The 25,792-nt window shown below is 35.8% G+C and overlaps 1 protein-coding gene across 3 annotated transcripts in view; it reads right to left on the bottom strand.

Moving 5' to 3' along the window:
• PGAP1 (post-GPI attachment to proteins inositol deacylase 1) overlaps positions 1 to 25,792 on the bottom strand; it is a 43,407-nt gene that overhangs the window by 15,174 nt on the left and 2,441 nt on the right. For 2 of the 3 annotated variants that reach the window (XM_074872758.1, XM_074872757.1), the window contains exons 2-23: positions 23,760 to 23,913; positions 20,136 to 20,311; positions 19,339 to 19,510; positions 18,114 to 18,274; positions 16,095 to 16,147; positions 15,852 to 15,918; positions 14,502 to 14,607; positions 13,842 to 13,897; positions 13,680 to 13,763; positions 11,863 to 11,912; positions 10,421 to 10,472; positions 10,094 to 10,171; positions 7,601 to 7,676; positions 7,265 to 7,338; positions 7,128 to 7,179; positions 6,350 to 6,416; positions 5,338 to 5,446; positions 4,928 to 4,966; positions 3,772 to 3,865; positions 3,025 to 3,115; positions 2,613 to 2,810; positions 368 to 503 (exon numbers count right to left, since the gene is read on the bottom strand). In XM_074872758.1, the coding sequence (XP_074728859.1) occupies positions 368 to 503; positions 2,613 to 2,810; positions 3,025 to 3,115; positions 3,772 to 3,865; positions 4,928 to 4,966; positions 5,338 to 5,446; positions 6,350 to 6,416; positions 7,128 to 7,179; positions 7,265 to 7,338; positions 7,601 to 7,676; positions 10,094 to 10,171; positions 10,421 to 10,472; positions 11,863 to 11,912; positions 13,680 to 13,763; positions 13,842 to 13,897; positions 14,502 to 14,607; positions 15,852 to 15,918; positions 16,095 to 16,147; positions 18,114 to 18,274; positions 19,339 to 19,510; positions 20,136 to 20,311; positions 23,760 to 23,913 (2,145 nt within the window). The remainder of the gene's footprint in view (positions 1 to 367; positions 504 to 2,612; positions 2,811 to 3,024; positions 3,116 to 3,771; positions 3,866 to 4,927; positions 4,967 to 5,337; positions 5,447 to 6,349; positions 6,417 to 7,127; positions 7,180 to 7,264; positions 7,339 to 7,600; positions 7,677 to 10,093; positions 10,172 to 10,420; positions 10,473 to 11,862; positions 11,913 to 13,679; positions 13,764 to 13,841; positions 13,898 to 14,501; positions 14,608 to 15,851; positions 15,919 to 16,094; positions 16,148 to 18,113; positions 18,275 to 19,338; positions 19,511 to 20,135; positions 20,312 to 23,759; positions 23,914 to 25,792) is intronic. The other variant, XM_074872759.1, reaches the window with a different exon arrangement.

Here is a 25,792-nt window from a genome sequence, read left to right on the forward strand (position 1 = left end):
CTTTAAAGATAAGAAGCATTCAACAGAAATTCCAAGTCCTCCCTCTGCTAAAGTTTCTCTTCAAGGGAGCTATCAGTCTTTGATTTTATAACATTACCTATCCATACATTAAAAATCACATTACCGTAGTGGGCATACAAGAGTGTACATTTATTTGGAAAAAACATTATCAAAAGAAGAAAATAATTCTTAAAATTACAAGACTGTGAGAGCTTGATAAGTTCAAAAAATACCTATTTCAAGTATGTGAACAATAACATTTATTTTAAGTATGAAAAATGGTAATCCGTGGTTTTGCTTTTAACACAGGGTTAAGCCAAAGCACACAAAATTTTTAATTGAGTTATAATGTTTAGCCTTTCAGTACCTTAAACAAGTATTGAAGATAAATAAGGAATACAGCGAATGCACCACAAGTGGTCCAGCTAACCAAAGCAAGGGATAACACCACACAGAATCTTCTGGGTGTAATCAACTTGTTATCTTTTCGAAGTACAGTAGGTCTAAAAGAAGACAAAAATGCTATTATGCTCTTGTAGCAACATCAAAACTACAAAGATCAAAGAATAATTCTGTTTTGTGAATGACTGAAAAGAATTGCTCCTGATTATTGATTAAACACTAGAAAAATAAAGTTAGATGAATTTGAACATATATACCAACTGCTACATAAGCTACTTCACAAAAAAAAAAAAAAACCACACCCAAAAAAACCCCATACAAACAACTCTCGTATCAGATGAACTAACAAAACAATCTTACACCTTCCAGAATGTAACTAGATGTAACTAGCACATGATTTTTACTTCATCTGGGGACCATAAAGGATACATTGGTGAACACAAAGCATTAGATAATGCTAACTGTAGATCTGCAAGTCACTAAGTTGTTCTGTTCAGCCCAACAGAATGAGTATCTTATGATTATTACTGCACAGCTGCATCATGAAAGTGACTCCTACTACAAACATTAATGCACTGCAGTCTTCAATGATAGTACAGCAGCATACAACAGTAAGTCTCCAAGAGATTAATTCTGTGACAAACATTCTTCCTAGACAGGAATTTCTGCTTGCTCAGTCTGAGAAACACAGAAAAACTTATTTTTTAAGTTTCTAGATTCCAGCTGATACAACTAAGAGACAGGTATGAATCAGAAATGACAAAGATGGGCTGAGAAGGTGTGACAACAAGGGGAATGGGTGAGGGGGAAGTGCAATAGAACTATGAAAAAGTCTGTATTTTGTACTTTTGTACTATTCACAGGTCATTCCAGTATTAAAACAGACATTAAAAACAGAAAAAGCATTATCTAGAAAATACAATTTTAAGTCTTTGCAAGAAATATTGAAAATAACAAAAAGAAGGCTAGTTGACAAGAACAAAGAATTCCACAGACAGCTAGTAACAAATTCTTTGTGCTGACCATATCAGATCATTTCAGAACACTGAGCAAAAGTCAAGTACTATCTACCTTAGACAGTTTTATAGAAACTGTGGTCATTGGGTTTCTTCCAAGAAATTCGGGACTAGATCAGAACCCATGTAAGGTCCTAGAACTGTGTAAGGCACTAGAATTTCAAAATGAACCTGCAGACTTACAGACAGGCACACAAAATCTTATTTTCCTGCCTCTTCCCAAGACATCCTCAGGGTTTGCAGGAAATAAAAAGCTTTAATGAAACGGGTATGAATCAACTTTTAAAAATTTAGTAAGCGTAGTTTCAAAACTTAGAAGTTTATCGCTTCATTACATAAAACTAATAATGAAGTTTCTGAGCATCCACTGGAATTTATAAATAAGATGGCTGTGAAGAAATAGCTGACACGACATCTGTCATTTGGTAGAATAAGACTAGAAGCACTAGGGATTAAAAAAGAGAGAGTTAATTTAGCAGATATTTTCTAAGTAAAAAGCATCTCAACCAGATCTGTGGAGACAGAGTTGGCTTAAATCTAACTGAGGACTGTTATCAGTGTAAGAACAGTCAAACCATTAAGAGCTACGCATGTTATCCAATTTACTAATTCACTCTTTCAAAATCTTTTTATCTTCCTTGCTTTTTTCATACCCTCTTTCGTATTTGAATACTCATCTCTACAAACAAAAACACTCCAGTGTCCTTAGATCTATAAAATTAATCAGTCTTGTAGGGTGAAATTAACACCCAAGAAGTTTTTGTTTTACAAACCTCTTTGCATTCTTTAATGCAGTTTGTCCAATATGAAGGATGAGGAACGGATTACAATGCTTAGAGTCCCTTTTCTAGATATATACATTTATTTTTTTAGCTGCTGAAAAGGAAATAGTTCAGTTGCTTTCTTTTCCCCAACAAGCTTTCCTCAAAAACAAAGTGAAAACCTTCATAACAGCTGGTGAAGGAAACGAAAGCCATTTATGTTCCCTTTCAGAGATGTGGAATAAGGAATATGAGGCAATTCTCCTAGGACTTCATTAGTACTTAACACTAACACACACAGATGGCTAAAACCATATATGAACTATATTGCAGAATTTAATCTGCCCAAGCATTCATGCTGAAGGAAACAGAAAAAAATTACAGGGTCACAGGCATATAAAAAGCATAATTATATAGCATAATGTTGTTTTACCTAAACAGAGTTAACCATAATGAAGAGAAGAGTCTCAGAGATGTAGAGAAAAATACTGCATTCCAGTAGGCAATGCCTGTCCCCAAAAGAAACAGAATCAGGGACACAAGGGGGAACCATGCATCCTGACTACTCAGTACAGCAGCATCCACCTCTGGTAGTGACAGTGACTCCCATATCTCTCTAAACCAGTTAAACCTGCCAAAAATATGAAAGCAGTATTACTTATCACTTCCAATCTCCCTTACAGTAAAATATGTATCAACTATTCCTCCTACTACAGCCTTTCAAACAAAATCAGAGTCAGAGGTTCACAATGACTACAAATAAAATAATATTCTTCCCCACCAATAGTTTTACTGAAACTTCTGGTTTGGAAACTGCTTTAAATAAGTAAGTTATGCACACTCACCCCTGCAGAAACACAACAATGCTTAAAAGAGGTTCTACTTTGTAGGGTTTAGCTGTCCTAACTAGTTCAAGGGAAAAGTCTGAACACTGGCCTAGAACCAAGAACAGAAAGCATCCATAGTTATTATTTTGTCATGAACTTTAATGAAGAAGATCCATAACAAAAAGTAAATTCAGACAAAGGTTTGAAAGTTTACTTTAAAGTAAGATAATCATGTCTTATAACAGCACTGTAAGTCAGTATGCTTCATCATCAAGGCCCTTATTCACTGGATCACTCACATTCAGGTAATATGTCACAAGAGCTTCTAGAGACATTATGGAGTTTGTTACAAACACCGTCTGAATTTAAATAAAAATGCATTTTGTCTGAAGACACATCTAAATGTTGTGTCTGTAAATCTCATCTTCATGCAAGAAATAAAGTGGTTTGTGCATATTAACAATATATTTTAAACTTTTACATGTATTTTTAAGTAGACTTCTAATAATTCTAAAATTTTGTGCAACACCAATCATTCATAAAGGAGGTACTGCAGAGTAAAATAGTAAGCTACAACACAACCTTGGAGAACTACCAACAAACAGAAGACAAAACTGAAGAGCATAGATCCAAGTACTTGCACAAGTTCAATGATACTTAGATTAAAAAAATTCACAACTAGCTAAGTCTTTCAACAGTAAATTGGATAGGTATTTTTTCTAAAAACACTTGTGACAGAAAAAAATTATTTTTCTAGAAAGCTACCTGCTGATATCAATGTGCTCAATTGTCCTCCATAAGCAAGAAGAATATTAGAAACAACATACACAGGAAGAGCGCCAGCATGGAACCTTATTATCTGAAAGACAAGGATACAATGATAACTTTTAAGTTATATATGTAAAAATATATTAAAAACACACACACAAATATTATCATGATGCCAGAATGATAATGTGATTAGAAAATCTTAAGATACAAAGTTTCTCATTTTGATGAATATTTGATAACCACCATAGCAATTAATGCTATATATAGAAAATACTCAGATCTCTCATAAACGGCTAATCAAATGTGTTTTGATAAATGACCAAATTATAAATGAATTATTTTTTCCAGTCAAAACAAATATTAAAAGAATGTAGTAACACATTAATAGTTCTTCAGTAAAATAAATTAAAAGGCCATTTCCAAGCAAAACCTGCATATAGTTATAAATGCTTTGGGGAAAAGAATTTTTGGAAGCAATTTCATGTATGTTTTAATTGGCTTCCACTGTCCCAAGTCATGATTAATATATAAATAGCACATAAATTCTTCTAAAATGGTAACAGAATGAAAATTCCTTGATAGAAATGCATACATTCAAATAGAGAAACTTGCCAGTAATATTCCAGCACTACACTTAGGTGCTTGCGAATTAATTACTTTTTAGAATCAGAAAACTGCAGATGGCTAGTCTATTTTTACTGATGCCAATGTCGAAATGTATTCTTCACTGATAACCAAAGAAAATTTGATGAAAAGGAGCATATGGATCTACTTAGACTTTTTTCCCTAACTTTTAGTTGATGCCCAGTGTATTTTAAACCCTTATCACTACTGACTCATCAGGCAAGAAAGTGAAAATGACCTACAGTGTCATCTCTTTACAAATATCCACCTAACCACAAAGTCAATTGCTCAACATTTACATTAGCTCTTTAGAGCTAGAGTGTTTTTTCACTCCTCTGAAAACTGAGGCCTGACATTTATGCAGATGGGATGCCTTGCCAAGTGACAAGGTTTTAAATAATCATTGAATAGTGTTCCTCTTGGCATTGAGAAGGAATTTGAAGTGCCATAGTAGGGAAGGGAGGAAGGGGAAACTTCTATAGATGCTACTGACATAAAACAGTCTCATACTAGAAGGTTTTCTTACTTGCCCAAGAATCTGTAAAAGGGATGTCTTCAGAATTACCTTGATAAAAAACAAATATTTTATTATTTTATACAATGGTAAGCATAAGTGCAAAACACTTATTTTTAAGAAGCCAACTTAAGTATTAGAATACAGCAATCTCATAACTAAAATGTACAACAGCTTACTACTGATTTCTTAAAAACAAATGCTTTAAAGCTCTTCTTAGAAATGAGAGCCCAACTTTCAGTATCACTCCAGCTGTTACAAAATACTTGTGACATGCACTACACTTACAAAAAGGCCAAACAAGCCACCTTTAGATTTGCTTAGTATTTATTTCAATTAATTAGCTATGTTTTAAAAGACTGAATTATGCAAAAATTATACAGCAATGCAAACTAGCTATAAAATAAATTTGTATTACTCACTTCATACTGACAGTCTGAGGAAGAGTAAATATTTAACTCTGGAACTCTGCTGTCATTTTGAGGCTGAGCAATATGCAGTTTTGCAGAAATCTCGGTAGAAGACGGAACCCTGAAAGAGCAACTTAATTGGTAATTGTCGTCCTTATAATCAAAAACAGCCCAACATGTCTTAGTCTTCAGCAAGTGCACATAAAAGCAGATCTAGTAGAGCAAGTGTCACCACAAGCTATGAGTGAAATGGTATAATGAACTTGTTTATCCTGTCACATAGAGACACACACAAAGAATTACATAACAATCTCAATCCACTGTCCTCTGAACTATCAAGGGGCATAGTACTAATGAAAACAGACAAGTTTAGCATTAGTGTACACACTGCCTCACAGAACACAAATATATGCTGAGTGACACGAATAGGAAGGACAGATTCTCAAGAATACAATTCAGTTTCCTGCAAATATTACGCTGTTAGAAAATACAGGGAAGGAGAGGGAAATAGGGAGGTATCCTTAAGACCTCTAAAATAAACAAGGAAGACAGTTTTACAACCATCTAAAACAAAGACAGGTTGTTCAACTGCGATTCATGAGTGACACATATTTCAAGCTGTATCATTTCACTTTGTCAGGACTATGCTGCTGAAGCAACTTAGAGCTGCTACGTGATCCAAACCCTGGGTTATGGGAAGAAGCCAGCATCCAGAACAACTTCTATTCCTCACTCATGAGGGGGTCAAAGATTATGCTGAGAATTCCAGACCAGTAAATCTGACTTCCTCTTCAAGAAAATTAGTGAGAACTATTAAACAAACAATTAGTAGATATTCTTACTCTGAGGAAAAGTCAAAGCAACTTTGTCAACAAGTGCAGAAAGGTAAATGGGGAAAAGATGCAGAAGCCAAACACTTGAGACTGGAGAAGTTCTCTCATATCAGAAATATTACCACAACAGGATGCAAACATTATTCAAAAATGTATCAAGATGTATGTTAGAATTGTTAAAAAGTCCTTACTTTGCTACAGCTACTGAGTCTTCATGTGACCACGGTATGTGAAGCCTGTAAACACTAGGTTTTCTTTCTGAAATGGAAGAGAATTAAAAAAAAATAAAATTAATTAGGAACAAGATGTGGCAACTGTCTCCAAAAACTAAAATACAAGTAATACAAAGGTGGCATATAGATCACTATACAGAATCACTGGGCTTGCAGTTACTTTGCAATTGACACTACAATGCAGATCACTGCAGTTAGCATTGAACAAAAATGACATTTTTTAACTCATGGTGTTACAGAACAAGACAGTGAGACATCAATGTTTAAAGGCAGGACAGTTAGGAGAAAACTCCTGGTTTTCAATACAAAGCTGTAATCACAAGCTAATAAATCCATCTTTTTTTTTTGAAACAAAGTCCTTTAACATTCCATTCTGTTTAAGCTTATGTAGCTCAACATTCCGATTTGAGTCCCATATTAGCAAATAAAAATTCCAGCCAAATCTGCTATTCTTGAGAAACACTTTCAACATAATGCAGAATCCTGCTGAAAGTTCAACTTCCCTTTGTTGGGAAGTAAGAAAAACAAACATACTAGGACTAATTCCACATTTTCTTTGAGCTATCCTTCTTTAAGAAGTGGGAAGTGAGAGATATCAGCAGAGACATTTGAGCAGATTATAACAGTACTGCCTAAACCCCATTGCATGAGAGGATTTGTTTCTACCAGCTTCAGTCTTGAGAATTTTCAACAAGCTTTGTTTTATAAATTTATACTTTAGAAGACTTCTATTTACCTTTGAGTGACTGGCAGTGGCTCTCTATATAAATTTTGAAAGCTTGATATATCTAAAACATAAAAAAAAAGGAAAAAATCACTTACATTCTCCAAACAGTGGTTACATTAGCTCAAAAACTTTAGTAGCATTCTTACTTGGTTAAAGTGCTGGAGCTGTACATTGTAAAGCAAGCCAGTTGAATTTAATGTAATTTTGCTTGAAGAAAACCCTGTAAAGGATGTATTATTTTAACATATTAGACATCTTCAGATTTTTTTTTTCCAGTAGATTTATGTGCTTCTACACCTGGTATGTCAAAAACCCCCACATTTCTTATTTCTTTTTCTGTTACTAACAAAAGCAGTATTTTTAGTAAAAAAAAAAAAATTGCCCAAAACTCCCAACCACTGGAACTTTTAGGCAAATTTATTAACCAAATGTTAGTAGTATTAGTTTTTCATTTTTTTCCAAAAGTAATATGGTATACTTACCAAATGAAAAAAGATGTGTTACAGGAAGCTGTACTCTTCTGGAATCCTCTTTGAAGAATTCACAGTCCAAAGTATACTGCAATTCAGGATATTAAATACAGATCTAAACCAAACATAAGACTATAAAGCCTTTGCACTGCCAAATTCTATTCACAGGCTCAGGCAGAGTCCAGGACGCAAATACTGAAAAGCCACCTCTCCACACTCCACTGATAAGGACTGGCAGGTAGTTCGTTCCTGGGTAGCATAAGTGTGACTTCCAGGTTACTCTAGCTCTCACCCATTTGCAACAGCCTTCAAAAGGCTAATCAAACAGCTGAGAATGCCTAGAATCCAGTTCACATCCCTCCTTCTCAGGTACATCCTTTTTTGGGGGGTGTGTTGCAAAGAAGAGTGACTTGTCCAAACTCTGGACAAGTCCTAAGCAAACTTTGGACTTTCCTAAGCAAAAAGAACTTTCAGTTTGTCTCCTGAAGCTTAATCATAGGAAAGCAAAGCCAAGTATCCAGCAGGTATGAGTTGTACCATCTCTAATAAGTATTTAGTTCACTTGAAAATTATTTTCCATCCCATTGTAAACCCAGCATTTGTTTACTTTTTAAAAGCAGTTTCCAAGATTTAACACTGGACTGCAACTCAGCAGGTTACATTTTACAAGTGATCTCTCTTCTATCTTTGCTTATCCAGAACATATCTTGCTAATTTAACTGCAAGACGTCTCCGTCACAGCTATCTGAAGATACAGAGATGAGCATTACAATCACTTCAGCTGTGAATAATTTCTCAGATCATGGATTATCATACCACAGACACACAGATTATCTGTGTTACAGAATGGAATGTCAGATCTACTTAGACGTTAAATTCAAACTCAGTGTTCCGCCATTTTCAGGACTAACTAGAAAGGCTGCCAGACCCAGCTGGGTAATATCCAAAGTCTGCTTAGACTCACTGCAAGTGTTCCTCTTACTGGGTTCCCGAGAGGCCTTGATGCAAAGACATCAAACTCATCTGAGAGATTCAGAACTATCAAACTCTGCACAACTGAGCGGCATTCCTCAGGGGTCGGTGTTGGGACTGGTGCTGTTCAACATCTTCGTTGGCAACACAGACAGTGGGATCAAGTGCACCCTCAGCGACTTCACCAACAACCCCAAGCTGTGTGCTGCGGTCAACACGCTGGAGGGAAGGGATGTGCCATCCAGAGGGACCTGGACAGGCTGGAGAGGTGGGACCGGGCAAACCTCATGAAGTTCAACAAGGCCAAGGGCAAGGTCCTGCACATGGGTCCGGGCAATCCCAAGCACAAATCCAGACTGGGCAAAGACTGGATTGAGAGCAGCCCTGCAGAGAAGGACTTGGGGGTGTTAGTGGATGAAAAACTGACTATGACCCAGCAATGTGCGCTCACAGCCCAGAAAGCCAACCGTGTCCTGGGCTGCATCAAGAGAAGTGTGGCCAGTAGGTTGAGGGAGGGGATTCTCCCCCTCTACTCCACTCTTGTGAGACCCCACCTGCAGTGCTGTGTCCAGCTCTGGGGCCCACAACACAAGTTGCTTGAGTGGGCCCAGAGGAAACCACAAAGATGATCAGGGGGCTGGAGCACCTCCCCTGTGAGGACAGGCTGAGAGAGTTGGGGGTGTTCAGCCTGGAGAAGAGAAGGCTCCAGGGAGACCTTATAGCAGCCTTCCAGTACTTAAAGGGGCTACAGGAAAGGTGGGGAGGGACTCTGCATCAGGAAGTGTGGGGATAGGACGAGGGATAACGGTTTTAAACTGAAAGAGGGCAGATTTAGATTAGATGTAAGGAAGAAACTCTTTACTGTGAGGGTGGTGAGACACTGGCACAGGTTGCCCAGAGAAGCTGTGGCTGCCCCCTCCCTGGCAGTGTTCAAGGCCAGGTTGGACGGGGCTTTGAGCAACCTGGTCTAGTGGAAGGTGTCCCTGCCCATGGCAGGGGTATGGGAACTAGATGACCTTCAAGGTCCCTTCCAACCCAAACCATTCTACGATTCTATAATTCTATAACTCAGTCTACCACATTATTTGTGGTCTCAGAGGTTGCAGAGTTATCTGTACCATGCTCCCCAGAATCCATATGTGGTGTCTTCAATTATCTACAGCATTCTCTGCTACCCTGGATAAGAGAACTGACTGTTCAAAAAGATAAATATTCAGGAATGCAATCAGAATATGAAGAAAAACAAGGAAGAACACTAGAATCTCCAACAAGAACTCTAAGAACTGGTTTGAGAATTGTTGCTTTGCATGTTTCAAGTACTATTCATGCCTTGCTTTTGGTATTTTATCGAATGAAACTGTTTCTGAGATTACAGAATATAACAGTTACCTTCAAACCACACTGGAGCATAGGTCTACAGTTTCTCGAAGTAACTTAGCACATATTTAATATACTTCCTTTTCCTTCTGTCATAGCATCTGAAAGCTATGAACACACTAAGCAAACAATTTCTGCATTTATATTTTTTTTTACCTTATTGCCAACTGTAGGTGGTACCTGAATGACAATGTGCGACAAAGAAGGATAGTCCTGAAGTTTCAGTATTACAACCTTAAAATAAAAAGGGAAAAAAAGAAAAAGAAAGAAAAGGGGAAAAAAAAAAAGAAAGAAAAAGAAAAGACATGACTGAACATACCCTTAGCTTGCCCCTTGCCAGTTCCCAGATGTCCACCTCTTGTACCCCTTCCTCTGGAACACAACTGCATGTTCCAATGCTGTAAACAGAACAAATCCTTCTCCCATGACATGCAACTACCCCACGAAGCACCTCCTCCCCACAAAGTTACATACAATACTTACCTTGGTGGTCGGAAGTAACTCAGCTCTCCAAGATAAATCAGTAGCTTCCAGGCTGTAAAAATTCATGCACATTAAAGGATGAGCACATTCATTATGTAGGCACTACCTTATGACAGTGGATTAACATACCAGTTTTTCTCTCTCTATGTATTCACATGATTTTAAATTGAGAACAAGTCTGGGTCTACTGCAGTTAGCTACCACAGTAATTTATCAAACTGTAATCATTTCAAATACTGCAAGTCTTGTTTTTGCAAAAACAAGTTAAGCAATGCTCTTTGTCCTACACAAAACATTCAGCAATTATTAGCCATGCAACTTCAGACACATAATGAAAACTCTTAATGAGCTAAAACAGCACTGGCATTGAATTAACACACAGTTTTATTGATATCTTTTAAACATCAAAACTACCAAGTTTTCCCATGGGAACATCTAAAATATACCACATAAACCAAAAATTGTTAGCTGCTCTAGAGTTTGCAGCAGTTCTAAAATGGTGTGTACTTATATTAAGTTAACATACTGAACTGCAACACATTCATTCAGTCATTTTAAGTTACGATTTTTAGAACACCAGGGTAATTCTGTTTCTCCAAATAGTGTTACATGACCTCAGGACACAACCCACAGCAAAACCACTATTATTAGATGAGATTTTGGGTAGCAGGCTAACCCGCACTTGATGCTCATCAAGGGTTATACAAAGGAGTAACACCCAACTTCTCCTTGGATCAGGAAAAAGTAATTATGACATCTGGCTATCAGCTGAAGGCAAGACTCTGTGGCTATACACCTCAGTACAGATCCCAGAACAGATAAATATTATGCTAGCTCTTCCACCTGGAAGCTTTTCCTACTCTGAAGGGTAGACTGAATTTATTTTGAGCTTACTTTGCAAATGTAAGCTAAGACAAGAGTTTTAAATCCAGTTAACAATTATTGTAATGACCTGATTCAAATAGTCATTAAATCACCCACATTTCTAAATATTTTTCACAGGACAATAGCAATTTTGGAATAAGAAAAGAAAAATAAAGAGATGCTCAATCCACTCTTCTAAAGGCTTTGAGTGACATTTGATGTCTTTTGTCATAGTATTCTAAAGAGATGCTACAAAACACACAATTTAGGAATCCAGCACAGCATGTAGTGTCCACAAGAGAGCAACAGGAGCAACTTCTCACTGCTATGAAGGACAAAAATATAGCTTAAAGAAGAAAGTTCACCTATTTTATCCTGCATTCACGCAGTAATTTTGAGAAAACCTATTCTTTTCTGTTTTCTTAGTGATACAGAAAGCATGAATTATTCACAGTAAGAGTTTTACTTTTCTTCCCAATCTCTTTCTTCCTAAGGAAGAGGATATTTTATATGCTTTAAATCCAAATGTAGTCTCACCAGATCCATTTGAATAAAGAATAGGAACTGTTTATACTCACCACATTGATGAATTACTGTTCATACAGCCATAAATCCAACTACTTGTGTCCTGTAAAGTCAATACCATAAAATAGTACATTACCTATGTGCGACTGTATGCATAAATATATTAAAAATAGCAATTCTTTACTCCAAACAATGCAGGAGTTAATGCTGATCATCTTCTCCAAAATTTCTATATGCTAACTGTCCCAGTGCACCAGATGCCAGCAACTGTTCTAAAAATCCTCTGATGGGAGAACCTTGGTGCAATTAACTTACTAAAAAGAGTAACAAACTTCCATCTTCATCTCACTTCTTTCCTATTAAGTGTGTCTGCAGCAGCTATCACTATAGTGACCAAACTCTCATACAGATGTCAAATGACGTGTAAAAGTGAAGATGATAAAAAAAGTCTCTCTCAGATTTCCTCAGTTATTTATACTGAAAGATATCCACTAACTTTTTTCTTCATTTCACAATGAAGTCAGACTTCTGTGTTAACAGCATGTGATATACTCCACTAAAAGTCTGGTATCATAATCTTGGAATCACAATTACAAAGAGGGAAGGATGAAGCATAAGAGTGAAAGGTGGGGGTTTCTAGGAACCATTTTAAATAACTTCCATTTGCCACCTTTTCTAGTTATGAATCAATACATTTTCTAAAAACAGATAGAAGGTTAAGCAAACAAACTTTCATCATTTCTCTTTAAAAAAAGATCTGCCTTATATATGATGTAAAATTCAATTAGAGTTTAATCTTTTCTAACTAAAAGAAACATCTCAAGGTATGTCCTAAGTAGTCGAGAAATAATTTAGATTTTTAATGTTCCACTGCTCCCCGCCTCAAGAATTTAAGTGTTCTGAATCAGTAGCACCATGATGCAAGTATCTCAGACATTGTTCTGTACTTCCTCCTCCTCAAGCAGTACTAGTCCTGTCTTTAAGATTTTCTAACAAAGGCAAAAGTTACCCTATTAAAGCACAACTAAGATCACAAAAAATATGTAAAGATATTGAAGGTGATACTGAGAAGAACAATTAGAAAAGCATGGAGAATATACAATCCTTTTTCACAATAGTGGTATGAGCCTCCTCTTTGTTAAGGGGAGGAGTGGCAACAGGGACAGGCAGGATGGAACTGGAAAGCATTTCAATTGTCTTGCCACTCATCTAAATTACTCATAATTCTGAGAAGCATATTTATCCATCTTCAGTTTGCCAAGAGATTACATTAATTACTTTCAAAAAATATTTTAAAAAAATATCTCAAAAACATTTTGGCTGAATTTTTGTCTCTTGAGCTAAAAATGTAAGAAATGCACATTACTGCTTCTCCTCTCAATAGATGAGACAATTGAGAAGGTGCCATTTTCTCATCTGGCTTCCATTCTCTTCCACTGCTTAGTGGAAGATCTCTGTAGCCTTTCAGGCTCACTTAAGTTTTATTATAGGAAAGCAAACCTATAAAAAGCTTTCCCAAATTAGAATTATGGCTGAATCCCGGCAGCACTAAAAATAACTTCTTCATTCAAAACCATCAGTAAAGAACTGCACTAAATTAAAGGAGAAAGTAATCTGCGGCTAACCGTAAGAGAGCCAAAAATAAAACATTTGAGGTTCAGGTGGCATTGAAGATTTCAGATCTTGAACACTAAGTGCAACATGCTAAAACAGGAAGCACATCTAACATAGTATATTAGGCTGTGAATGTAAACAGATATCAGTAATTTCAACAACTGTTCATTAAATTGTCTTAAAACTGCAGCAAATCTAAACTTAAAAAACACAGCTTTATAAACAAACTCCAAACATTAAAGAAGTATTTTCTCACCAACATACTATTTTCACAATAAACATGACTGTATGATTTTCTGTGGCTTGCAAGAGGAAATGTGAAGTATTTTCCATTAGAATCCTTAAAAGAAAAAAAAAATTTCTCATTAGAATAAAAAAATAAACATAAAAACACAACAAGGAAAAAAATGTTACTTACATTGTAAACCGAGTAAGTCCATTTTGAGGCTTTCACTGTAATCCATATGAAAGCTCCTAAAAAGAAGTATGTTTTTATATGCCACACTGCAGGAACTATTATCCTTATCTCCAAAATCTTATATTTTACTTATTGCCAAGGTTTTATCTCTTATCTGTAAACAGCTGTAAATTATGCATTCTTAGCAGCTACAAGGAAACCACTGGTGTGCAGTCCATTTTACCCTGCCATATCATTTAAAAAAAAGGAAGTTACTGATGAAGCAGATCTGAATATTCAAGATTTCCATGAGTAGCACAAACCTAACACAATGGCTCTACAACACCCATACTATCCCTCCTGCAAGAATGGGAGGTAAGCATAGATTAGACTGTACTTTTGGCATCTAGCTATTCCAGACACCTTGGTGAAAATATGACTCTTGCTCATCCTCCACAATCTAAGCCATATAAAAATGACAGATTTTTGCTCCTACCCCTTTTAATCTATTTAGTGCTGAAACCACATGAAAGCTGATACCTTAGGTCTGTAACTCCTATATAATTTTAGCAATGTCTGAAGAATGACAAAATGTATTCTAGAAGTTTGTTAGTGAGAAGATTAACTATTAACCAAGGAGTATCATTGAATCCTCATGTTCAAAAGAAAACTGCTGCACACCTGTGAGTCCTGTAAAAGCTTCAGGATTTTCCTCAAATATCTTTGCAGGGTGTCTCACAAAGTGGTGATTCAATACAGACATTCTCTTCTTTGGATCCTCAGTTATCTAAAAGAGCAGCACATTGTCAAATTTTGTTTTACCAATTTGTGCGATTTACAATCATCACATGATCATAGCTAGTAATACAGTTTTGGGAATGAGAAGCAGAAGGGATTGTTAGAAGACACGGTACACCAACTCTATTCTAAATTCAATAATCTGAACAAATAAAGTGCAATCAATAGTCAATCACTGCAATACATAAAGTCTACATATGTTATAGAGCATAGCTAAATCTTTTAGGTTTATATCCTTGCCTACTCTTAACACAAGGAAACCATTAAATCATTAAACTTTCTTTATAGACACACATGTGTTCTTCCTGAAACCACACACTTATGCCAGAGTTAAGGAAAAATTATCACATTTATATTTACTAGTCCGAGTTCACAAATCCATCTTACTACATCTTGTCTTAATATTTCAAGCATACAAACAGCTGTTGAGCTGCACTGGGATTCACTTTTGTTTTGGGTGGTTTGGGTTTTTTTACCAAATCAAATTTCCAGGACTAAATTTTGTCTATTCAGCTTTTCAAAACTGCTTTCTGAAAAGTTGTACCCTCCAGCACACTGCCAATCAACTCCACAACCACAGTACCCCCTTTTTGTCTCTCTATATCACATGCTAGAGTACACATAAGAAACTAGAGAAGTCTGCCCCACACAGCCTCAAAAAGAACACCTGGAAGCCTTCCTCTTCTATGTCTGGGGCTCTGCTCTTACATATTTTCAATGTCTTGGACCTTAATTCTAACTCATATTTATGGCTGCATAACATTTCAGAACAAGAACAGAATGCAATGGGAGATTTCTGCAACAGTTTTCAAAAAGTAAGATGCAGAATATTTATTTAGAAAAGCAATAAATAATGGTAGCTGCTAGTATTTTACTTGCATTCTGGTTTTGTAAGTGCTACTTGCAAAAGGACACCACAAATACATGCTGGCCACTATGATGACAACACCCTTTCAAAGTCTGCATTATGGAAGAAAAGTTCAGTCCACACCCCAGATATAAAGCATCAAGCAGTCAATAATAAAAACTGAGTTAACACCTAATTATTTCTGACACGTTGGTCAAAGATTTTTCAATGACTGGTACAAAACAGTAACAATTTTCTCAGTGTGACTTAGAATAATCAAAAAGGAGTTTTCTGTATAATTAAGTGATATTTGTCCTGATTAAGCATTCTGGAATGGAAGAAGAAAGCACGATGGGGAAATATACAGAATATATACATATACAAACCTGCCTTGTATTTTCATCTATGAGATCAAAAAAAGCTCTTATGGTAGCCAGGATCAATTCTTTGCACCTATAAGACAGAGTAAGTAAAATTAAATCCTGAAAGTAGATATCCAGGGGAATAAAAGTGGTCAGAAGAGACACCAGAAGAACATTATACTAAAGTTAAATTATTTTATAATGTGATAACAGTAGAGAACAGAGGAATGTATGGTCAGTCAATTAACCTTTGTTCCATCAGCTTACCACACTATGGAGAGATGGTCTGTTGAAGCCCAAACTCTAGGCACAGCTGAGCTCTGGAGGAGGAAAGAAGTTAAGATTTTGTTAGTATTCAACATTTTAAAACTCTAATCAAGCCTTTCCTCTCCTTATTTAAACAAATCTGTGCAATTATTTAAAAGAATAGTGTTTCTCTTAAGAGTTTCAGCAACGAGGGTACAATAGAATGGCTTCTTCAGTCAAAAATCTTACAAGTGCTGAAGCAATTAATGAATGCCATTAGTATAATATATATCAACCATAGCAATGATGATATGCAATGACAGGGTTATTTAGCAATTATCATCATACAACTCAATTCATCAGCTGTTTTCACCCAACAATCAAATCCCCTTGAGGCACACATTGGACTTCCCTATCCTTCTGCATTACCCACCAAGTGCACCCAGGTCCTTGGACAAAAGTAATCCCATGTATGGGTTTATCTTTACCCAAGACAGGAATAACCCAGACTGTCTTCCATAGCATATTTTTAATGTGTACCACAGGGACTTTATCTCCACCTTGACTGGCAGATCTCCTAGTGTTGACTAACCAGGTGGCTTTTGCTAAATCTGTATCCCAGTGTTTGAAAGTTCCACCACCACAAGTGCTGAAGCACTTGTAAAACAGGACTTGTAAAACAAAACGACCAAGTTAACTATGTTAGATAGCAGAGACTAATGGCGAATGGGCAAATAATAGCGTGGAGGAAACTTACCAAAAATTTCTTCAAAGACTGCTTCTATGACTAATCTTACTATTTTAATAAGTGATCCTAGCACACAAGAATAGAAGCATGCCAATGAAAGCTGCTGCTGAAAAATCAAGGGCATCCTCAAGAGAAAGAAGCATCAGAACACCATGCAGAAAGAACTGGACAGTTTGAAACTATTCATTTGTATAAGTGTATTGCATGTATTGCATATTAAGGGCTAATACTATCAAAAATGCCTTCCATAAATGGAGCTCATCACCTAGTTGTACAACTTGATTCAAGTAAGCTACGAACTATTAATGCATTACAGTTGGGAAGAAAAAACCAAAATAACCCCCAAAACAAAACAAACTCCCCCAAAACCCACAAACCAAAAAAACCCATGAGAAAGAACTGGTACCACTACACATGAGATCTCATGCAAAATTCTGGTCACCAACACTCAAGAGAAATGAAAGTAGAGCAGATGCAGAGAATGGTTACTAGGACAAAGGGAATGCAGAGTTAATCTTCTTAGCCTAGCAGAATCAGAGCCGGGACTATTTATAGACAGCTTTCTGTACAACAGACAGGAGGTAAACACCATGGGAATGACAACAATTTCAGATAAAATTTCATGTCAGAACAAACAAATTTAAAAACTGGCTTGCACAGTAAGTGGAAGTTCAAAATTACAAATTTTCTCCCTTCTGGAAGAAACTGGAAAACACTCCCCAGGTTTGGAACAGGCTGTTGGGGGGATGGAATGACAAACCTAACTACTTTATGGTGCCTCTTAGGTAGTTTTGGAAGAAGATAGATGCCTGCAAAAGCAGAATACTGGACTGGATGATTCAGTACATCCTTTATTCCTAAATTCTTTAAAAACCAATAAATACAAAAAGAATGCTCCAAGCCAGAGCTCTCTTTTTATAATCAAACAAGCAGTCTACTTTTATACTGCACGTCTGTCAGTCTCCATATACATATCTCTTGCAGAAACACGGGAAAATAAAATCTGAGTTCTGGAAATGAAAAGGTGCAAGAAGGTGGTGAGAAGAAACAGTACTAAGTAGATGATTCAATTCAACCCCAGCACATACTCTTCCAGTGGACACTCATTTATACTACATGAACTATTTATGATTTTATAACCGTACACTATCTACTTTGTCTTTTCACATGTAGTATTTTTGGTTTTAGTTATACTATGCTGCACATATAGACTATAACTAGACACATGCATTACATAAATAGCTATCTAACATAGCTCCATGCAAAACAAAAAAAATAGTTTGTTTTTTTACCACAACAGATAAGGCACTGTCATGTTGACTCAATCTTGGTAGAAAAGCCAGTCCTGAACGAACTTGGTAATCTCTGAATCCTCCCGCCACAGAAAGGGTAGTTAAATTTCTTAGATCTTGGGCTTTTAGAATCCAATGATTGTTTACAGCTGTATAAAAATCTATAAAATATATTAAAATCAATCACAATTTCCCCATAAGTGTATATGATATACAAAAAAACATAGAGAGACATTTAACTAAAAGCTTCTGTAGGCCCCCCTAGAGGCAGTTAAGCTCTGATTATCACTTTTGATTAATGTAAGGAAGGAAAACTATTGTTTTAACCCCAAGGAGGTAGCAGTTGGGAAAGACACATACACTTACACTCTGTATCAGCTGAGCACGTATTTGTTAAAATAGCAAACCATAGATTTATTTGAAGGACAGCCACAATCCAGAAACAGCAAGGAAGAAACATTGCTTTGCAATCAATTGTAGGAGGGAGAATTAATACAAGCATAATAAATCAAATTCAGCAGCTAAAGATAATCCATTCTTCTCAGGTGCCACAGAGAATAATGAAAATAAATGTCTACTCCCTTTCCTTCACCAGTTCCCTCAATATCTACATACAGCAGCACAATCATCACTGAGTATGTATTTCTTCAGTACAGTTTAGTCAAATCTAGCTTTTTGAGAAGCGTACAGTACATGCAAAATGATTATACTTTATTTTTTATGCCAGTTATTTAGGTAAGCAGAAAATTTGATCTATCTTTTGTGTAAATATATGAAATATATAATTATATCTATATTTAACATTCTCACCCCCACAACCTTTGGGCGTGACAAACATTAAATTCAGCAACTTCTACAGAAATGATGTTATTTAGGCAATTCATTTGATAAAGAAAACCATTACAGAAGTCAAGTTTTAAATAAAAGAAAGAAAAAACGTCATTTGCTGGAGAGCTTGCAAATTTAATAACATGCTCTGCAACTTACTAAAATTACAAATTATTCAGAGCCACGGGCCCTGCACAGAACCTCAAGTTCACATAATCCATTTTATATGACACTTTCTCAGTATCCTAGCACTCTCAGGCACCTGAGTAACCAAGGAATAGACTAATGACTGTAAACAAAACAGCACATTTTGCTGTTGATTTGCAAGAACCTCACCGATTAATGCTTGAGAGGATCAATAAATGTACTATGGAATTAGATAACCGGCAATACTTACCGGTAAGATATCTGTCTAAAGGCATTACAGGTGCAACATGAGGTGTGGCTTGTGTAATGAGGAGGTTTATAAGTTCCGGCTTAAAATTCTTCAGAGTAAGCAATGCTCTTGCAACAAGACCACCCATGGAATGACCTACTATTGCAACACTGGTCGGTGCAAACTCTCGATTCTTAAGCAAAGACCAGAGAGTAGACACATCAAAAATAGATTTGACATTGAATTATGATTATCAGTTATACATTATTTCTCCCCCGAACTAACTTATGTCCTCTAAAGGATAATATTATCTAGTATCAAGTTGACAAATTTAGCAACTAAATTTATATTAATTTTGTATCTCAAAAAACTTGCTTAACATGAAGTTTCCAGCTCAAAATATACAGCCTGTGTAAACATAAGAGACTTAAGCTTATTTTAATTTCTGAGGCTCTTAGGGGCATAGGACATCAAAGAACTTTCCTAGAGAAAACTGGATGTAAGGTGATGTTATATTAATAAGCTAGCGAAAGTTTACATCTCTACTACAAAAAAAGCATATGTTGCGCATGGAAGTATTTATTCAGAAACACAATACAGAAACTAACCAAAGCTCTGGGATTGTCACAAGCATTTAAAAAAAAAAAAATCTATTAAAGAGCAGCAATTCTCTATTGCACTATTATCACATTCCATTATCTACACACACTACAAAGTCTCCCTCCCTCATTCATCATTCCTCAGTTTTCCAGCAAAAAGGCAGCCCAGAATTCCACTCCCAAATGCAAGTACATTATTCAGCATATGTCACTACTTACCCTGTACAACTTAAGAATTACTTTTATGCATTCATGCACAAATTTGGTCTGTCGTTGCAGGCTACCACCATACAATGCAACCAACTCCTCATTAAAGTTGACACTGAAGAAATTAAAATGATACTTGAAGTCAACATCTTCTGCTTTTCTAAGTGCAATGGAGCCCAGAGAACGTACTACGAAAAGAAACCACATCAATTAGAACAGTTTAATAGTCCCTGCTTAGCACTGTCATTAGTAGACAAACACATAAATATATAATCTATTAAGAAACAAATGTTATCTGAAATCCATTGTTCACCTCAAATCATCTATAAAAGTAAAAAAAGATGAAAAAAACATCCAAAAGCAAATAATCTCTTTTCTAATATACAATCACACTTGTTTTACAGAAACAGATTGGAAGATATAAATAATTAGAGCAAAAAGTATCAGCCAGTCGCTGTCAGAACCAAATTGTAAAACGAGAAAAGAAATAATTATTTCCTATTTTTTTAAGAATTTCTCTGATAAAAAGTATTAGTAAACATATCATAACAAGAGCTTAAAGAATGTGGAAAAGAACAAACTTGATTAGATGAAAAGAAAGTTTGGAATGAGTTAGAAGACCTGCACACTGTGCTTTATGGCAGTTAACCATGCGACCTAGCTTACCACTGACTGCAGAGATATTTCATGTCAAAAACAAATTTATACAAGATCAAGGATTATGTTCCTCCACCTGAGGGCTGCTTTTCCCATCTCATTTGTACCTTCTTACCTCCACCAGGACAAGAAGGGAAAATGAGCATTCTTGAATTCAACTCTAGAGGCATTTCTACTGCTAGGCTTTCCTAAAATTCCTTCAAAGACCATCAACTGTAGGACAACATTCCCAAATACCACCAAGATACATATAGGGGATTGGAAAACAAAACCCTAAAGGACACTTTTCCACCTAAAACCTTGAGGGAGAAAATTTTCTGTTTACAAGGTCTTGCTTCTGACCCGTCTTCTCCATCTAACCCCGGCTGCTATTTAATACAGCCTTCTGAGTGCAGAATTGTCCCTGAGTTTCCATGGAGACATGCCAGGATGAGAACAGTAACGGCTGCAAATAAAAAAGCACGGTAGGGGAAGATGAAAATAAAAGAAAGTCCCAGAAGTGAGTATATAAAATAACTAACGATCGCCAGAAAGGTCTGCCCAAATCCAGCGCACATTATCAAGATTCTTCTAGAGAGCAACAGCTTCAGAGATCTGCAGCCTGCAGAATCCTCCTTCTTGGAAAAGTTTGCTATAGAACATATCAAACAAATTTCAATGAAGCTCATGAAATGGGAAAATAATATTTATTAAATACTTTCTATTTTCAAACACGCAAACAGATATTATCAACATGATGATAAATCTAATTTGTAGTCAATCATTTCACCAATTCTATCTAAAGCTAATAAGCAATAAGAACACCTCCAAAATGGTTTGAAAAGACCTAAAAAGTATTTAAAAGGTCAAGTATCTTATCACAACTTTTTATCTTGGAGGTCACAGTAAAAGAAGTAAGAATATTTTCAAAGATCGTAACAAAAGTGTGTGACAGATTCCTGAACAGAACTCAGGATTTCAATTCTCCCAGTATCAGGTTCATTCACAACAATTAAACCAGACCACCATCTTTTACTCAAAGTCTCAATTTTAAAAGGTTCATTTTAGTGCCCATGAAAGATGATGAATTAACATGTTTCAAAAGTGCTGTAACACACCAAAACCTCCTGAAAGGAGGTTGTAATGAGGTGGGTGATGGTCTCTTCTCCCAAGTAGCCAGTGATAGGATGAGAGAAAATGGCCTCAAGTTGCCCCAGGGAAGGGTTAGGTTGGATATTAGGAAAAATTTCTTCACCAAAAGAGTTGTCAAGCACTGGGACAGGCTGCCCAGGGAAGTCACCATCCCTGGAGGTATTTAAGACGTGTAGACATGATGCTTAGGGACATGGTCTAGTGGAAGACTTGGCAGTGTGAGATTTACGGTTGGACTCAATGACCTTAGAGGTTCTTTCCAACCTAAATGATTCTATGATTCTATGAAAAGCCCAGATTCTAACAAGCCCAGCAAAGGCAGCAGCAGCACTTCTGTCTTCATTGCTCAGCAAATATGAGTAGATTTTAAACATTGTTATGAAAAATAGCAACACCTCTGCTCATCTAAATATCAGAATGAGAGTATGTTATCCCACAAATTCTGAACAAAATATGAATTTTCATAAATTCCATAATAAATCAAAAACTACTCTGAGCCACTGATGAAGACAGAACCATTTATTTTTTCAAGATTTTGAAAAAAGCACATACGGCTTATTGCCAGTCTCCCTAAATCAGTTTCTCAAAGAATAAATATTTAAATATTTACTGATCTTAAGTAGTACATTATATCCACAGCATGTAGTACTTCTCCTCCCTAGTTTTTCTTCTGATACTTCCTTTTGATTCCTAACATGCCATTCTATTTCCTGCATAGTGATGTACTGCCATGCTTTTAGAGACAGCATTAATTCACAGATTTGCAATACTTTATGCACAATTACAAAAGTCCATATGGCATCTCTCATAATCATTATGTTCATAATCTTCTTTGGATGCTATTGTGCCTGCAAGCCTGTATGGATTTTCTGAAGGCATGAGTCGGTAAAATATTTTACTTCATTATGAGCTAAGCGAGTATGTTCTCAAAGAAAATAACTTTGTAAAGCTTCTCTAAAATCTGATAATTTTATCATCAAGTTTAGTGTAAATATAAGGAAAAATTATCACAGTAAGACATCAGGGTTTAGATTGTGGTGGTTCTCCCCATACACATCAATTTTGCCGACATCATAAGAATGTTACTAACTGTTTCAAAGCACATTTTAGAGAACAAAAATAACAGTCTGACAAACCCAGCCTGGAAGGAATACTGGATACTTGAATAAACACTTAAGCACAATACTTCATGTTCATCAAACTACTAACTTCAGTATTTACAATGAAAAATAAAAATGCTTTAAAACTATTACTTCTTTTCATTTGGAGCCTAGAAGTGTAAGAATGAATAACCTGGAAAACAAGAGCAGACTATGTATAAAGTGGGAAGATGATGCTAAGGAAAAAACACCACTACGTAAAGAAGTAGGAAATAATGAAACTACAGGGCAAGCTACAAGATGATGCTTGTTTCTATAGCACATAATTACTTCTATCACAGATGGTAGCTTGTTCAGTTCCTTCTAATCAAATTCAGGTCTTGTTTTATTTGGCATAACTGCACTAAACATTGTTCAAATGAAAACCAACTAGATGTTTGCAATCAAAAATACAGCAAAGGTGCAGTGCTGCCATAGTATGGCATAAACTGTACTGTTTCTGGCTTTCAAAAGTTAGTCTCACTCCAGAAAAATATTATAGCTCAACTGTTCTACCAATTTCAAACAAAAATAACGTATTCTGACTGCTTGAAATTAACCATGGGCTAACAAGGACATCTACATCATAATATGATTAACCATTATGACTCTCATTGATATTATTTCAACCAGAAAGCTTCTTGCCACTACCTAATGCATAAATATGAGAGCTCTTTGTAACATACCTATAACTTAGCTAAATGCTTACCTTGTTTGTAACTGCCAGCGTTCCCAGGAAGAAAGAGAACTGGAATTCCTGTCAACAGGAGATTTTTGTTTTCTTCGGCATAGTTCCCTTCCCCATAGAGATAGAGCTCATATGCTGGGTATCGTCTGGCTGTTTTCTTGGGTAATTTTATTTTCTGTTGCAAAAGTTAAAAAACACCCAAATATCTTGTTTATATTGTTGCAAACAAGAAAATAAGAGTGGCTATTCAGTCATTTAAATGATCTGGCTTATGTTCTATGTATTAAATTACAGTCTAAAGAATACAGAATAAAATAAAGGGGGTTTATTTTAAGGTTTTTTTTAAAGCAAAGTATCAAGTGTTTTGTTTAAGCAGGTATTATTGTGCATAGTGAGTGGCTGCAGTTACTTACTTGAAACAGCTATTAACTGGCTTTGAAACAAATTGTAAATGAATGCAATTATGTATCTTTTAAAGTTGAACATTGGTAAAGTAAATTTAGCCTTACACTACAGAGGAGAAAAGGAGAAAAAAAAAAAAAAAAAAAGCATGTCAAAACCCAACCACTTCTTCCAGGACACAAGAATTTGAGACCAGAAACTGAGGCACGTGAGCGATCCTAATTCTTCCTAGTGCACCGGAACGGTTCTAGAATCCTTTCCAATATCATGTAACTCAGAACAAGGATGTGCTACTGCACCTGAAACCAAAGCTAAATCTCAAGAGCAGGGTTACGTAGGTGACTGTCAGATGACAACTATTATTGTCAGGGTAAACTACAGATGCAGTGTCAATTCTCTGCAGTGATTTTTAGAGAGCTGTAACTTGCAATGGGAATTTAAACAATAGTAGGAACCACCTTAATATGGCTCATCAGAAAAAATAAAACAAATGATACTTTGGGGGATTTTTTTTGTTGCTGTTTTCAGAATCAGTTTTGTGGCCTAGTGACATAAAACCTGGTTTTGTAAACTCAGGATCCAATTTGCACAGTCAATTGTCATCTTAAAAAGAAGGCCATATTTCTTGTATTAAAACACAGAAGCAAACAACTAACCACCTAACCTATCACATAACTTATTCACAGGATTATGAACTCCCAAAAAGAAAATAATAAAATCTCTTTGAACCTGAGGGCTAGATGATGATTAAGTCTTAGACCGGTAAGTTATGAGTCTTAGAGCAATATGACACTGCTTTAAAGCAAATAAGTAGTAAGCAAGAAAATATTTAATTAACTTCTGTATGGAGCTTGGTTGGTTTATAATTTTGAGTGTCTAAGATATAGATTTTTAAAGTTTCTATGAATGCAAATACACTTGTTCTAGCATTTGTTTACGTATGACAATTCAGAGACAAGATAATTAACAAATAAATATATTAAGATGTAATTTATATTTTAAGGAAACACTTTAGAGAATAACGTCAAAACTAAATTCAGTTTTGCATCAGAAATTTTCACTACTCTTAATTGCTTTCTCAAAATAGAAGCATCTCTATTTCTGATATTTCAGTTGTCTCCACTGTATCTACAGCAAAGGTGATTTAGTTTTAATTCCTTGTTCCCACACACTCTTTCCCTTCCCTCGTTTTCCTCTGTCTCTCCTCAGATAAAGACTATTTCCTTTCTCCCTGAACCTTCAAATTTTTTGCCACATTGGTCACTTGCAACCTCTTCTTATGTTTGAGATATGTATTTAAAATGCATATTCTATAATATATAAACATATTTTTATAATATATTATAACAAAATACACATATTAGAGGTTAAGCTCTGTTCAGGGCTTATGTCTTCAGATAATCCTTTCAATGTTCTTTATTTTTTCTCCATCATCTCGCCTTTCCAACTTCACTGTCCCTTTCTCATTCCTTCCTACTGCTCCTTTTACAAAGGCTTTCAAAATTCTGTGAAAAAAAAAGACTTAATCAGTTTCCACTACTCAACTAAGTGCCATCAAGATATGTTCATGGGACTTCCTGATGGAGCAAATCAGCTGTTCTTCCACAGTATCCTCCTGGTTCATTGTGTTTTTCAAAACTTTTACAGAACAT

This window comes from Strix uralensis, chromosome 6 (genome assembly GCF_047716275.1).
Source record: "Strix uralensis isolate ZFMK-TIS-50842 chromosome 6, bStrUra1, whole genome shotgun sequence".
Lineage (NCBI taxonomy): Eukaryota > Metazoa > Chordata > Aves > Strigiformes > Strigidae > Strix > Strix uralensis.